Consider the following 16,725-nt stretch of genomic DNA (forward strand, 5'->3'; position numbering starts at 1 on the left):
ATTTGCTTTTACAAGTACCTAATTCTTCTTCTATTCTATGAGTAGTGAACAAAAAAGGATAAAGGCCAGACACTACATTTTCTTCCTCATCTTCACTGATGTATGTTCTCCATTTCAAGAACTGTAGCCTCACTTCAGTGTTCATTATTTCTTAATTTTTTTATTATCCTTTGTAGCTAATGATGGATTTCAAAAAAAGATTAAAATAAATTAGAAAAAAATGTACAAGAATATGAGAATCTATATTGGCATTTATTACAGACCAATTACTGCAAAACTGGGTTTTTGGTTTTTGTTTTCCCGGTAAAGTGTTCTGTAATAGGAAGCTTTATGAAATCAAGATTTTGAGTAAAATACCCCACCTTCTCAATACGTAATGGATAGGGGAAGAAAAGTTCAGCAAAATGAGATGTGATTTTTAACTTTTCTAGAATTGAGGTAAGAACAGATGCTACTCGACTTTTTCAAAACCAAAGATTTGCTTCACATTAAATATTGCACAAGGCAGCTAGATGTTCACTAAGTGTTTGCATCAATGAACATAATCTTGATCCTAGCCTGCAGGTATCTAGCTAGACACAGGAGTCACAACGTTAAAGCTTTTCTTTAAGCTTGTGAAACATCTGCTTTTATAGTATAACGAGCATACAGCACTAGAGTTTAAACACTGTAAAGAAATGCATGGCAAACAAAAGTGATTTTCCTTAGAGCGTATCTGAAGAGTCGATCTCCCAAAGCCTAAGAGCACAAGCAATATTTCAATGTATTTAAATCGAAACTTTGTGAAAGTTTTCTGCTAAAGGATATTTAGAGCTCAGCTTTGCCCTGGGCTGCATTTTACAGCGAAGTAAGAAGAGATTAATGTCTGCCCAAGGGACACATAAAAATCAACATGTGGGGAGTTCAGGGTTTCTCAATTAATGTTTTTTGCATAAATTCCTACCTCTTTTTTGAACAGCTGTCAAAAGCTGTTCAAACAGCTCATGTTCTAAAACAGCCAGTTTGCAAACCTAACGAGTTACTCTAGATATAATTACTAACATGTGTAAAGGGAAAAAAAAAGAAAAAAAAAGAAAAAGTGTCCTGGAGTTTTAGTGCTTCATAACCCTCTCCCTTCCCCGACCACCCACATCAAACTTAAGAGTTACGAGGTTCTGTAAAAATCACCTAAAATTCACAGACACATGCACACCAAGATCATCCTGGTAGGTGGACATTTCAAATTGCTATAAAGACCTCTTGGCTGTCTAATTTATCTCGCCCTTGCATGAAAGGTCATTGTTAACACCTATAAGTGATTCAAAGATACAGCTATCATGCCATGATGAAGTCTCTCCCATCTGTCTTGTCAAGCAAGTCAAAGAACTAATATGGATGTGATAGACACAGAAAGCAATTTCTATTACAAATGTCTAGCACAGAAACCATTCTTCTCAAAACACTGGGATGCATTCCGATTTCGACTGTGCTTCCCTACTTCTGGATTAACACCACCCCTCCCAAATGAAATCGATGCACCTGATCCAAATTTGAATGTTTGTACTGGTTATGAGAATCTAAATTTTTACTGAATTTGAGATTGAGAGGTTAATGGAATAAAGAAAACATACATTTACCTTTTTTATGATAATTAATGTCCACGCTCACAAATACGTTAAAGACACAGTCAAAAGGAGATGCTCAATTTCCCAAGTTCTTTGTGGGAGAGTTTTCAAACCAATGAAATACTAAAAAAGTGTGTGTGTGCGAGCACATATACATGTATGTGTGCTTGTGTGTATTGAATATAACAAACAGCATCTTGTTAAACTTCTTTACTGTCATTTCTATGTGTGGCTGGACAGATGGAAAGGATTCCTGTTTTGCTGAAGATAAGGTTTCAGTGGTCTAAGCTAGCTCTTGCTGGCTGTTAGACATTTCCCTCTCTTCTGCTCTTTCCTTTCCCTGCTAATGCTGCAGGTATTTCCTTTGTTTTCTTACTTAAGGATGCTACACTGGGAGGTGCTTTATAGGACAGTATTTGCATCTTTGTACAAGGTAACGGAAGTAAAGCAGGATGATAAAACTGAAGCAACGTAAGAGTCCAAACTGCTGGGAGTAGGTGAGTATTAAGTCCTTGTATGCATCTCAGCAGCCTATGACATCTCCACATCAAGTTTCCTTTGCATGAACATGATTGCTTTTATTTTTAATGCTCCTAAAGTAGTTAAGTTCTCCATCACTTGAACTAATTTTTCCTCCATGATGTACTCAGCCATTAGCATTTTCTCTTTTTTGCTACTATGATGTTATGCCATTGTTAGGCTCTATTAAACTGGCATGGGAGGCAGTGACTTGCAATTCAACAGAGAACAGTTGACATCAATAGTTAGATCAAGAAATAGAGCAAGAAAAACTTGCAGCCCTGGCAGTATCGACTGCATCCGTAATGGCTTGTAGTGCAATCATATTTAGCTCTGGTCTCAAGCCATTCTATCACGCTCCCAGTTGCATACCCGTTTCTCAGTCGATACCCTCATTTTTTTTGTAGGGAGTTAAGGAGAGCTGGTGAGAAGACAAGTTTTGCTTTGCCACTGGTTGATTCATCTTTTCAGAGTAACCTGACTGAATCCAAACTTGATGAAAACAAAACCAAAACCCAAACCTGCGTCCTTGTCTCCCCACCCCATGGAAGTTCATTGTACAGCTTTGAGAAGGCCCTGAAAAGCCCTCCAAAAGTCCATCTCCTTCACAGGCAAGCAAGATCTCGGACACTGGCCAAGCCACATTGTGGGACGAACAGAGCCATCAATGCCCAACCATCAATAGCAGTCATCAACCCCGACCTTCAAAAGATCTTTTGGCCTAAAAGTAAGCCCTAACCATTCATTACCACAAAGACTGGGAAAGAAAGCTAAAATTTGCCTTGATATTTGATGGAAGACAAGTATACCATGATAAACTATGGTATTAAGGAATTATTATTCTGTGCAAGTTTAAGACTTCCTGCCTTGACCTTAACATCAATATCGTCATTTATGGCCACTCATTTAGAAAAAGAAAGCTAAATTATCTTACAGAGTGAGCTATTATTCTACTGACATTTTCCAAAGTGTAACACAAAGAAATACAGTCTCTCTTTTTGATTGTGCTAGGTAATTCTGAATATTAGATTTTTACTAATGAATTCAATCCACTGTGCTAATGTAGTTACAGATGTTATTCCTAATAATTCATAATGCCTCATTTCTAGAGACAAGTTGCCTACAATCATGAGAAAAGAAGTTATTTTCCATGAGGTGAAATATTATGGCCGATTTAGAAATGGAAATATTTAAGGCTGATGACATTGCACAAATGGAAAAAGAATTTTTCTTTAAAATCATCCTTGATATTTTTACTAAAGAAACCCAAGATGATTAAAAGGTGATTAAAATTCACAGCACAAAATTTAACTCTGGGACTAAGGAAAAAAGAAAATATTGAGAGGAGGAGTGTTTTGCTGAATTAAGCAACAACTTTTGACATAAAAAACTGATTCTTATTTTATGACTGAGAGAATGCTACAGAATTAATTTGCTTACCACTATATATGACATACTAAAAATAGCATGTATTTTAAAATACAAGATAAGTATTTATTTGCTAAGGGAATAAAATGAGAATCTGTTTTAATATCTGATTCTCATAAGCTGAGAGTCAAATAGCATAGAATATGAAACTTCTTTCCATCTAGATGAATGATAAGCAATAGACACTAGCAGCAATATGAGAAAGTGCCTACTCACTGTGTACAATCTCTATAATGAATTAAGGGTTTTGTTTATTTTTTAAATTGGGAGCTTAGAAAGGTTTTTGAAGACCACTATGGTCAGAAACTGCTAAAAATCATATTGCTGAAATAAAATTTTAATTTTTTTCCTTCCAAATTTATTAATATAGGTGAGTACATAAGAATAGGAAGATCATATACCTTATCTTTGTCTTCTGTTCTTCTTTACTGATAAAACCAAATTCTCATCACAAAGCCAAATAAAAGAGTCAGTCTGCTCCACATGTCTACTTCATGCTCATCACTCCCATCATAACACAGGGCTAGCTGTGATTATAAAATAACTTTCTGCAATGATTATTGATTTTGGCCAAAAGCTATGATTTTTCAGGCCTGATATTTCCAGGAAAACATTCTGAGTTTGAGAATTTTGCTTGGGAAATGTGGAAACCCTCAATATCACTTTATAGCATCTCTTACTATGTAAGCGATGTAAGAAGACACAGACAAAACAAAGCATTCTCACCTGCTGCAATACAGTGGATAAAAACTGCAACTTTAAATGAAGATCAAAAGCCTTTTGTTTTTCCTAGATAGTGGGAAAGCAGTTAAAAAGGCAGAAAAGTTACGTTAACAGCTACAGAGGTTAACATTTATATAGGTTCAGACTTGCAGAGAACTTTAGGATGAACAGCAAGGATAAAGAAGCTAGCAAATATAAAACACCATAAAGTTTAGATTTTACATTTATTGCTAAAATATTTAAAATAAAGCAATACCTAATTTATTTTTGTTTGTGGGATTTAGAATAACAGATGTCATTAAGAGAGATACTGCAAATGACACATCATTTTTTATAAAATGAAACAGATGGGAAATACTGATTTCCACCATCACAAAACAAAGTGGCACTAGCAATAGAAAAAGACTTTTGCAGCAGTGTTAAGAAAAAGAAAAGCCAGCTATCATCAATTTTTGGGTCTACACGATTGTAATTTCAACACTGTGCATGTCTGTAGTTATAAAAGGGTCTGTACCTCACTTCTGCCACAGTCAGATGCTCATGTCGGAAACACCTGGGCTGAGTTAGGACATCTTGTGCCAAACCACTTCCTACTGTTTGCTGCTATCCCTCTCCTGGACTTCACTGTCCCAAGATGAACAAGTAAAATCCTTCATACTACCACTCTCCAGTATCAAGTCAGTAGGCTTACCTTAATCACCCTAATTTACTTAGGTCTATTTAAACTTAAGTGACTGCTTTTGCCTTGAAGTAGTGACACAACCACAGTTACCCTGTTGGCTGTGCTGTGACAGAAGTATCATCCAGATCAGGAGCAGCATTTGCTTGAAACTCTTCCATCTAGATCTGAAAGAGCTCATCTGTCAATGCCAAGTCTCTGGGCTGCTTACAAAAGATGACAAGAAAATAGTAAATTTTTTTTGCAGTCTATTTTCCCCCCATTTTTTTTCCAACAGCTTACACTTATCTTTGCTCATTTTCTATAACTGTATCTGTAAAATGGCTTTTACCTTCTTCCTAAGTAAATAAATCTTTGGTGATCACACACTGAAGGAGATTCACATTGCACGCATGCTGGACAGAGCTGGCTTGGGCATGCATGCAAGTAAGTATCAAATCTGAGACTATACAAATCTTGTTGACAAAGGTGCTGCATTCCCCATGTGAAGCCAGCTGAAATCTTACCTATTCTGCACTTCTCCAGGTAGATTCAACAGGGCTTTGATTCAGTTGCTTTAACACAGGCAGACAAGGTGCAATTTGAAACAACTTGAGGATTTTCAGACAACACTGTCAGATATGACACAGACCTGGGAGATGCACATTTCCTCTGGACTAGCAGCTTAAGACCCTGTGGCATACTCTAGGTCATCTCAGATGGACTATCTATATCCATACCTATGCAACTGTGTTGAGCCCAGAAAGTGTCAGAATTGGAGGAACACCAACATCATTGCCCACTTTTGAAAACTTTTAAAAAAAAATGTTTATGGTCTCAAAACAACTATTTTGCTTGAAACCAAAGACTCAGGTTTTGACAAAATAAACTTAGGATCAACTTAATTTTCCATACTAGAGACAAATAAATAGTAGTAAATACATGGGAGAAATCCCTTGAATGGGATTTTTGTCCAGCAAACTACTTTAAAACTGAACATACACTTGACTGCTTTGTTGAATTGAGAACTTAAAACTTTGGATCCATTAGCCCAATGTGTAGATTAAAATCACATACTACTTTTAGAAGAAAAAAACCCACTGTTTCACCCTCCTTAACCAAAATCTTTTTTCTCTACTGCCATTCAAAATGCTGTGCATAGATTATCTGCAGTTCATAAACCTTAAAGATCACTTTTTACAATGTTGCCCACATTCAGTTTTCAATCCTGGACTTTGGAAGACTGCCCAGGTAATTAACATCATAATAAAAGCCATGATCCACCAAAACACAAGAATTATTCTGAGCATCTTGCATACAAAAATGTGAAACAACAGACACACAAACATCTTCTGAGTTGGTAACCCAGGAAGATGTCACTGTATTACAGTTCAGTTTTATTAGCATAGTAGTAGCAGTGTAGAAAAGCTACTATACTTACGCTATTACATTTTCTTGCTTAAGTGAACCATAGGGTTCTGGCTCCTTTAGGAACTTTTACTCAGTCATTTCTAAAGTCTTCAGGCATATGAAGCTGGATGGCAGTTTCCTATTAACCCCTGCCTGGACCAACACACCAACCAAAATACCTGGGAGTTCCTCAGCAACGTTTTCGGTTCAGGAAGTTGCAAGACAACGATCACAAAAACTACTACATCGTCTTCTGTGTGGACAGTGCATGCACCAGCACAAATGATTAACAGAAGCCCAGCCACTAGGAGACACAGGCTCTCTTTCCTTATTATAACACTGCTGTTATAACATCGCAGCCATCCCTACCGTGATGCTTTAACAGGTCTGTGATACACAGGAGGGATTCACTGCCATGTGCACGTCCAATGCCATTCTCCAGCTCCATCGAGGCCGTGAGCATATTTCTCTCCAGCAACCCAGTCCCATAAGCCCTCCCTCGTCTGACCTCTCTCACTGAGCCCTGGCCACCCTCTCCATGGCCAGCCCCAGGCATAGCCACCAGCGTACACCACACCAGGGAGCTGGCTGCCTCTTCTGCTGCGGTACCATGCACCCATATCCACAGCTACTGGCTATTCCTCTTGCTAAAGAGAAGTGCCAGGCAGATTTTCTAACAAGTGTGAATCTCATTATACCGGTAGTCAAAAAGCGCTAATTTACCTGGTGAAAAATGTGAGATGTACTTCCTCGAAACAAAGAATATAGGCCTCTGGCACAAATACACGTGAAGATGATGCTTGTAGTACGTACTTTCCCCAAAATAAAGCTTTATAAAACCTAAGATGAACAAATTGTTTCCAGAGAATGAAGGCATAAACATTTTATGGAAAGAATATTTATGCTGTTATTCACACTGTCAAGGAACTTAGGAGGTTTCTCTCAGGGAACAGTATCCCACTGTGCTACTTAACAAACTTACTTACAGGCTGTCATTCAGAAAAGAGCTATTGTGTGCCTAGTCATGTAATAATGTCAACAGAAAACAGCAGGATTTAAAGTTATAAGCCTTGGTTGTAAGATTCTCTGAGCAGAAGTAAATGCATAAAGGGATTAAAAGAAATTCCTCAAGCACACAGCATGTTGCATCAAGCTAATGCAAAGAGGAGAGAAACTCAACATTATTACTGAAGTTTAACTCATTTGCTCATTTGCATATCTGCAAGGAGGAGTACAAAGTAGAAGGAGACAAAAAGAGAAACACAAGTAAGGTTTAACAACTATTTCAGTTTTTACGCTGTGTGCGGCAATTTGCAAAAATGGCAGGGGCTATTCTGTTTTTTAAACAGTATCTCTATAGTTTCTGATAAAGTGGTCACAGTGACAGACTGCATTCAAAATGCAGTCTCCTTAGGCATGGCTGAAATTGCCTTCCAGAATGTAATTCTGGGGTATACCATTAAATATAGACCCAGCCTATTCATCTTCATGAAAGCATTAAAAGAGAAAGAGGGAGGACAGAGGAGAGCAAGAGCTAAATACAACCGATTTATTATGCTTGCCACTTTCAGGATCAGTATCATTAAGATACTCCCAAGGGGATTTACATTTTGCTTTTTTCTTCAGGTATTTGGTTAGGGTTTGGGGGGTGAGGCAAACAAAAAAAAAGAGCAAGGCAGAAAGAACTGTGCAAATCACTGTGCTAGTACAAGATGCTTCTCTAAGACAACAGTTACACAACGTGATTTTTGGTTTGTTCACACCTGAAGTCTAGAAGGGCTGAAGGCTAACTCTAGCCTGAGTGCAGAGGACTCCATGGCCTTTCATTGCACTACTGAGCTGAGCAGGCTTTTCAGGGGCCTGCATATCCCCGAAAGACCATGAACTACTTCTGTAGCTTCATAAGCACAAAATGTTGTCTATAAAAAAAAAGTCTGCTGTAGGATTATGTTTGTTTTAGAGAGCTGTGGATCTCCACAAGACCATTTTAGGCATTCACAAACTCAGAAATGTCGAAAATGATTGTGCTGACGGTCTAAGAGGATTCAAGTCTAAGGCATAAAATTAACTTGTATTAATTAATACCCACCTAAATCTTCAAGTATCCCACATGAACTAAATAATTAACTCAAAGGTCAGCATTTTCAAACTTGCACCTTAAAGGCAGACATGCAACTCAAGAGCTTAGCTTGAGGTGAGAACTGAGAACACGTAAATGCCCAGCTTCAGCTAACTCCCCACTCAAGACATGCCAATTCTTGCCATTGCTACAGATCTGAATATACTAAACACCCTTTTTAAAGCATCAGCTCAACATGTGATTATATGAGATTCCCAGTTTCCATTAAAAACAGAAGTCCAGATTTTGAAAGGCGCAGACATGTGAAAGTCAGATTTTCATGAGAGCCAGATACTTGATTTCCAGTGATTCACTAAACAATACATGTTTTTTTAGATCTTATTCTACGGTCAGGTGTACTGTAACTAGAAATAACCTGTGATTTAAGGTTGCTAATATGTTCCAGAATAAGCTTGAGAATAGAAGACTAAAGGCTAACAAAGACAAGCAACATGGCTAAAATATAAGCAAGATGGCTAACATACAGTATTTAATTTGTGTTCAGGAGCTCAAAGCAGATTGTAGGTGCTTGAGCTCTCATTTCAATGGCCCAGTATTAGTGCTTTTGTATACCTAATTTGAAACTTGATGCCCAGGTCAGAAGTCGGGGTCTCTGGCTGAGAATGTTAAGTGCCAATCTGAAAAATCTGTAATTCCTACATACGCATTCTCCAAATATCAGGCTTCTTAGAGACAGCATATTGGGACATCTGGCTTTTAAGGCATCTAAAATTACTGTTTCCCTGAAAATACGTCTTCTATGCTTGTCTCCATTGAGACATGCCATCTACTCATCTTAAAGTTATTGCATGTTTTATAAGTTTAGCTAAGCCTTCGTATTTTAGGTTACCATAGCCACAACTGGTATTATACACTGTCATCTTCAGTATTTCATTGTAAGATGTTGGTCAGTCACCTTTCCAAAGAGAAGGCACGCGTCAGAAGATTTTAAATCACCTTTAAGGACAACTGTCAAGAATAAGAATGAAAGCAGCCTGCTTGTTTCTCTACAGCTGGAGCAAGTTCCGCTATCAATTCCGCTGAAGTCATGACCATGAATAGTACTGGGATATTTTGGTTTCCTTATTATAGACAGAAAGAATATATACTGCGACCATGAATGACTAAGACTTTTTTTTTCATCCAAAACCAATAAAGAATTAGGAACTCCAAGCATTCCCTTTTTGCTGAACATGGTATGTCTCTTATTGTTTTAAACTTAAGGAAATTTTACCTAGGGAAAAAAAAATTAATCTTTGCACTATTTTAAATAACTGACATACAAATGTTAAAGAAATAATAAAATTAGAGGAGGAAAAACCAACTAATATTACTTTGTAGATACATCCAGATGAATAAGTACAACACAAAACATACTTATGCCATTTTCTGTGCTCAGTTCACCATATAGGAGCATTTCAGAAAGTCCTACTCACAGCCTTTAATTCTGGACTTCAATTGCATCATGTTATACCCTAGCCAGCCTATATATCCTGTTGAATAATTTGATATTGCTGGTTTGTCTTTGTAAATCAAAGACAAGCTAAATTGAATGCTGCTAACAAGCACTGGCGATAAAGCTTTTATTTGATTTCCTTAGAAAGGTTGTGTGTACATCATGGAGGTATTTGCATATGTGATGACGAAGTGACTTACACTGCTGTGTAGTCCATGGCTAAATAACTCAGAGTCAGAGAGACACAGAATACTTAACTTTGGAAAGGACCTCTGGAGATCTCCTAGTCAAACCCTTCAGCTCAAAGCAAGGTCAACTAGATCAGGTTGCCCAGGGCTGTGCCCTGTCAAATTTTTATTATCTCCAAGGATGTAGACTCTACAATCTCTCTGGGAAACCTATTCCAGCATTTGACCACCCTCACAGTGAAAAAGCTTTCTATGTTTAGATGGAATTTCTTGTATTTCAGTTTGTGCCCACTAATTCTTGTCCTGTCACTGGGCATGGGTGAGAAGAGTCTGATTCCCACTCCTTTATTTCCCACCTCAACCGCCCCCCCCTCCTCATGGGGTATTTACACATATTGAAGAAGAGATCCTCCCTGAGCCTTCTCTTCTGTAGGCTAGGTAATTCTAGCGCTCTCAGCCTCTCCTCATATGATAGATGTCCCAATCTTTTAATCATCTCTGCAGCCCTTCACTGAACTCACTTCAGTATGTCCATGTGCCCCTTGCACTGGGGAGCCCAGAACAGGACACAGCATGCCAGAAGTGGCCTCACCAGTATTGAATAGAGGGGAATAATCACCTCCCTTAGTCTGTTGGTTGCTGGTGGCCTTCTTTTCTGCAAGTGCACATTGCTGGCTTATGTTCAACTTGGTGTCTACCAAGACCCCGATGTCCTTTTCTGCCAAGCTGCTTCCCAGCCAGATAGCCTCTAGCTGGTATGGGTGCATGGGATAACTGCTTCCCAGGTGCAGGACTTTGCATTCCCCTTTGTTGAACTTCATGAGGTTCTGTTGGCCCATTTCTCCAGCCTGTCAAGATCCTCTGAATGACAACAGAACTATTTCATGTATCAACCGCCCCTCCAAATTTAGGGTACGCCCTGTCTCACTGTCTTTGTCAATAGTGAAGATTTTAAACAATACTGCTCCCAGTATTGACCACGGGGGTACGCCGCTAGTGACTGGCTTACAGATAGATTTTGAGCCTCTGATCACAACCCTTTTGGTCCAGCAATTCAGGCAATTTTCAATCCACCTCACTGTCTACTTATCCAGTCCTTACTTGCCTAGTTTGTCTATGAGGATGTTATGTGAGACAGTGTTGAATGCCTTGTTAAAGTAAAAATAAACAATATTCAGTGCTCTGAATGCCTCAGATTACCATGATCTTTCAAAGATGAACAATAGTGGCCTCACAATGACTTGGGCCAGCTCCCTCAGCTCTTGTGAGTACATCCCCATGAGGTGCCATGCATGTGTGTATGTCCCATTTGTTGAAATATTTGCTAACTTGATCCTCTTCTACCAAGGGTAAGTCTTCACTGCTCCAGACTTTCCCATAGGTCTCAGAGGCCTGGGATTCTTGAAGGCAAATCTTACCCGTAAACTGAGATGAAAACAATGTTGTGTAACAGCTTTTTCCATGACCTGTATCACCAGGTCACTGCAGTAGTAAGCCCTGCTTTCCCTCATCTGCCTTTTGCTGCTGATATATCTGTAGAGGCCCTTCTTATTTCCCTTCATGTCCTTCACCAAACTCAACTCCAGGTGGGCACTGGTTTTCCTGACACCATTCCTGCACAGTTGGACAGCGTCCTATCGTGCACCTGGGTCACTTGGTCCTGCTTCTACCTCCTGGTGTATTAGTTCTTCATAGCATTTGAACAAAACACCTTTCAAATGATGAAGAATAGAGTTGCTTTAGAGAGTTGTCTACACCCCCTGTCAAAGCTGAGCTGCTGTGCACACAAGACCCCAAGAGGTGAGTCAAGACACACAGCAAAGAAGAATGAACCTAAGTAGATCTAAGGGATAAGAGTGCTTGACTGGCAAGGGGCAGTGATGGGCTTCTACAGCACCGAAATTCAAGCACACTACATGATCTGAAGAGAAAATCAGAGGTAGAAAGGGAAGAGGGCAGGTGGTAAGTCCTGTGGAGTGACACTGAAACCAGACATCTCATTGTAAGGGTGAAATGGCATAAACAGAAGATCTCATACATTTTCAGAACTGACACTGGATTTCAGTTTCACTAGAATATGTTACTACTCACAGAGGCCTATTAGCTGACAGAGTAACAGGGTTGGAAAGCTTTAAAGATGCACAAAATATTACAATAGAAAGGCAAAAGAATCATCTATGACATCAGAAGGAACTACATGATACTAAAAACAGGGGAGCAAATAAAAGGACTGGAAAAAAAAACACTTAAACCACCTGATTAACAAGGAGGAAAAAAGAACTGGATATGTTTTTAAATAAAAACATATAAGCCAATTCTCAGTCAGTATAAACTAACATAATTCCATTAACACCAGTCACATGTTTATTATACAAACTAAGTTCACTGCTTTGAATTGATGTCATAGGCTCACTGGAAGGAACACACACCTTAATTGAAGTTTTACGTGCACAAGGGTTGCAGGCTCAGCCCAAGTGTAAAGGACCTCGGGGTTTTTTAAACAACTATGTTTAATTTTCTAACCAGAAGTTTATCTTTCTGGATTCTAACTTTTACAATATTAGCCCCACTGCTCTACAATGACCACTTACCTTCTTTAACTCTTCCTGAATATTTCTACCATTTTCCTCTGAGGACAAATTCTCCTTTTGGTTTTCAGGGTCTGTTCTAGGTTCTGACTCTTGTTCTTCACCAGAAGATGTTTCCTTGTCACTCATTTTAGCAGCGAGCTGAAATAACCTGGATTTAAGCTCCTCTTCCATAAGGTCAGGCTTGATGTTATGATGCTGATCCTCACTGCTTATATCCGTTTCTGATAAATCATCGAAATCCTAAAAAAATCAGAAGAACTGTATAATTCCTGCATAGGTACAGAAAGGAAAACAAACAGCTTCCTAGAAAAGTATAGGTATGATCACTCTTCAGGGAAGCTAGAAAGAAAGCACACTAAGTGTGCTGATAAAAAAATACCATGTCTTTACAGAGGAATGCCAGTAACCCCACACCTGTGGGATTATATTTATCATTCCTGCTTACTTTTATATTATGTAAAGAGGAACTATCAAAATCATTATGTATCTGTGTGCAACTAATTAAATAAAAGCCTAAATGGCATTTCCTATTCCCAGCACTGCACTGCCATCACTCTTGGGCATGGTGCAGAGAAAGAAAGTGAACTGTGGGAATGAAATAACTTGTGACATGGCAGTTGTCTCCAGGTTTCAGTTGAAAGCGGCACTTGAGTTCCGTGACTGCTGGTTTTGAGCATTATCCGTGTTTTTCTTAAAGGCTACTGGCAACAAGTTTTGAAAAATCTGTCTTTTATTACATGACGGTGCTTAAGATTTTCAGCTTTCACAGTGATTATTTACATAGGTGGATCCTCTACAGCGACAATTATCTTCTGAATGCCAACCTCCTTGGAACAAGTTCAATCTTTAGGAGCACCTTTTTTTCTTACTCTTGGATCCTTAAAGGTAGGAAGTACTCAGAGGCTCAGTTAAGTATGGTGGGTGTGACAGACTCAACCATGACAAGTTCCTTACTTTGGAGGCTGAACAGAAGAAAATCAAATTCCTTTTCCAAGTCTGTTTAGCAGGGTGCCTGCCCAACATTTAATAATGTGGAAAGAGGGCTTTTATTTTTTTGTCAGCCCTTGCAGGAAATCTGGAAATATCTGACGCTTATGCCAAAAACTAATGTCCAGATACATACCAACTTATTTTCTGGATCTGTGCTGTCTCATTAGGACACAATTTCCCCTGATTTCCACTACAGTCCTTCTCCCAGAGCAAACCGCTCCACCTATAGCGTTAACTTCCTTCTGGAAATGCTCTTCTCTCCCTGCTGACTGCTAAGAGAGAGCTTAGAATAATTACACTTTGTTTAGTGGTTCAGTCAAATGCATAAAGTAAGGTGGAATTAGCTGGTTTTAAAAGTGATGAATTCTTTGAAATGGAGCATAATTGTGACAAAACCACCCAGAAGGAAGCTATAAAGAATGCAGTTTGGGACCCAGAAGTGGTAGGCACATTGCAGTGGGGTGTAAGAGGATGATCTGGAGCAATTCTCAGACAGGAAATTATTCCTATTTGCCTTACGCTCTCCTACTGTGACAGGACCAGACACTGCTGGAGAGACTGTGTTTTATCTGCCATTCATTTGGAAATACATAAACAGGAGATTTGTTTTGCACAGCTACTCTCTCTGCAGTGCAGCAGCAGTATTTATGGATGGATCAATTAACTCCAGTTCTCACGGGAAACGTTAACTCTGACAACTCCCTCACAAACCCTACCCGCCAAACTGCTCTTAATGGATTGACACATTGTGTTTGTAATGACAGCCCTCATCTCTCATACAGTAAACCGACTGTAGTGTCTAGCACTTTTACAGCTTTCTGGATAATTTTTGTCTGCAGTTACCTGTGAATCAATTACACAACTAAATTATTGCTTTATAGCTCACCTTCAGGATGCAGAAGGTCCTTTTAGAAAATCAGGATTTGAAAGTACATGACTAGCTACAATAGAAGGGGAACCACAGTCTTATGCTGAAATTTATTCTTTTCCCAAACAATCAGCTTTTGCAGAACAAAAAGCTTTTTCTGCCAAATGAAGTTCCAAGCTGTTCTAAGATTGAGGTTTCAAATCAGTGCGTTTCCAGTTTAGTTTTGTAATATGTTATGATATGCTTTTATATACATTTAGGAGACTGGTGTCATTTCACATTTTTAATTAAAAAAATCTGTATTTACCATCACAGTGCTTCCTCAAATTGTAACAAGAGATGTTTTTTCAGACATATCCTGCCTGTCATTCAACAACTCATTACTGCCCCTGCCCAACAATCTGCTAATGAAAAAGACTCACATATCACTAAACTACCATAAAAAATCTGAAGTTGTTGCTGAATCAATCGGTTCATCAACTTGTACCCAGAAGAGAAACAATCATAATTTATGGGATTTACAGGATAGAAAGCACGGCTAAACTGTGCACTTCTATTTTAGGAGAATACAGTTTAGTGGAGATACGTCTCATTAAACTTGAGCTTTTTACAGTTAGGTATCTAGTCTAAGCTAATTACTAGAATCCCTCTTTACTTGAGTTACCTCCATTTATTTAATAGATCCCTCCAAAAACTTACTGTCGTCTACCAAAACATGTGGTTTAGGATGGCAACACTTGCTAGTGAGCTCTGACAGCTCTGCACTGGGGTGTGGGCTTCCTCTAGCAGTGTCTAGGCAGGAAGATTACAGTTTACCTTGGGGTTGAGTCTGCAAGGAAGAAAAGAAAAGATCACCCCATTCTATGCAGACATTTGAGTAGATCACGCTTGTAAAGACAGAAGTTTGCTATTCTTCTTTAAATAAGCTGACAAATATGTGTATAAAATCTAGTGGAGCAGTGAGGGAGGCTGTACCATGAACCACTGACAGACTTAATCTTGCAGCAAGACATGCATAAATCCTCTGGGGGCTTCTTACATAGAACTGCTTAGCTCTAACTGCTTAGCAGCTATATTGGAGTAGCAATACACACATACCCTTGTGGAAAGCACCACCAGTTAATTTAAAGAATCTACAGTGACAACAGCAGAATCACAACTCCTCTTGATCCTGAAAAAATACCAGTCTTCCTAGGATCACACACAGCAGCACCTTTTAGGGTGATTGCTACTGCCTCTATCCAAAGCTCAGTGAAATTCTGTAGAGCCCTCCAGCTGAATTCCCATGTATTTTGGGGGAAGGCCTGGCAGGACAATATTGCTAAGTTGCCCAGCTTCAGCAGGATAAAAAACTGAGGGTGTAGTTTTATGAAACAAGGTGAGCTAATGTAACACCCTAGTGCTGCTGAAGGAGAGTCATCCTGCACCTTCCTGTCCTTTACTTGGTTGTACCGAGTTGCGTAGGCTTGGCAAAGGGGTGCAAACATGTGCTAGAGTTGACAAGGGAGAGATATTGGACCATGCTGGAAGAAGGTGGAAGGAAGGCAGGCAGGCGGACGGGAAGGAGGTGTTTCTCTTTCGGCAGCAGCAAGCTGCTATGTTACCTTAGCCACATATCACACTGTTACGGAAATGTTCCCAATTCTAGCTTATACTTCAACACATATAAAAAACTCTTCCTAACTCATTAGCTGGAAAACTTAAAGAGCTTTTTGCTACATTTGCCAACACAGGTGAAAGCCATGAGTTGCCTTGACATCCCTAGGGTTTTATTCCACACTAGCTCAATTTGTGTTATGAATACACATCCTTTCTTGCGGGAGGACTCGCCTTGAGGGTACTGATTTTATTACAGCTGGATTCAGCTATGTCTATTATCCACCCTTCTGCTTTTCAACCTCCCAAGCAGGTGGAGTATTTATATTTGCAAGAGTTGTTAGTTCCTGCTTACACGCAGAGATAATGATATCCTATAACGCTACACTTTGCGGTTTTAGTTACTGGTAGGCTGCTTGGCTTGTGTGTTGAGTTTTTCACATAGTGGCAGTGCGAGGAGCTAATACCTCTTTCATGGATTAACAGATTAAAAAATGCGTTAGAAGCCACGACAACAATAAAAAATAATAAATACATTGAAAGGTACTATTATTATTATTTATTTAATAGATGCT

The 16,725-nt window shown here is 39.0% G+C and overlaps 1 protein-coding gene across 2 annotated transcripts in view; it reads right to left on the minus strand.

Moving 5' to 3' along the window:
* Nucleotides 1-16,725, minus strand: part of MYRIP (myosin VIIA and Rab interacting protein) — a 216,088-nt gene that overhangs the window by 11,679 nt on the left and 187,684 nt on the right. For both annotated transcript variants that reach the window (XM_059818657.1, XM_059818658.1), the window contains exons 10-11: nucleotides 12,697-12,936; nucleotides 4,278-4,340 (exon numbers count right to left, since the gene is read on the minus strand). In XM_059818657.1, coding sequence (XP_059674640.1) covers nucleotides 4,278-4,340; nucleotides 12,697-12,936 — 303 coding nt within the window. The remainder of the gene's footprint in view (nucleotides 1-4,277; nucleotides 4,341-12,696; nucleotides 12,937-16,725) is intronic.

The sequence above is a fragment of the Gavia stellata genome, chromosome 6 (assembly GCF_030936135.1).
Source record: "Gavia stellata isolate bGavSte3 chromosome 6, bGavSte3.hap2, whole genome shotgun sequence".
Taxonomy (NCBI): domain Eukaryota; kingdom Metazoa; phylum Chordata; class Aves; order Gaviiformes; family Gaviidae; genus Gavia; species Gavia stellata.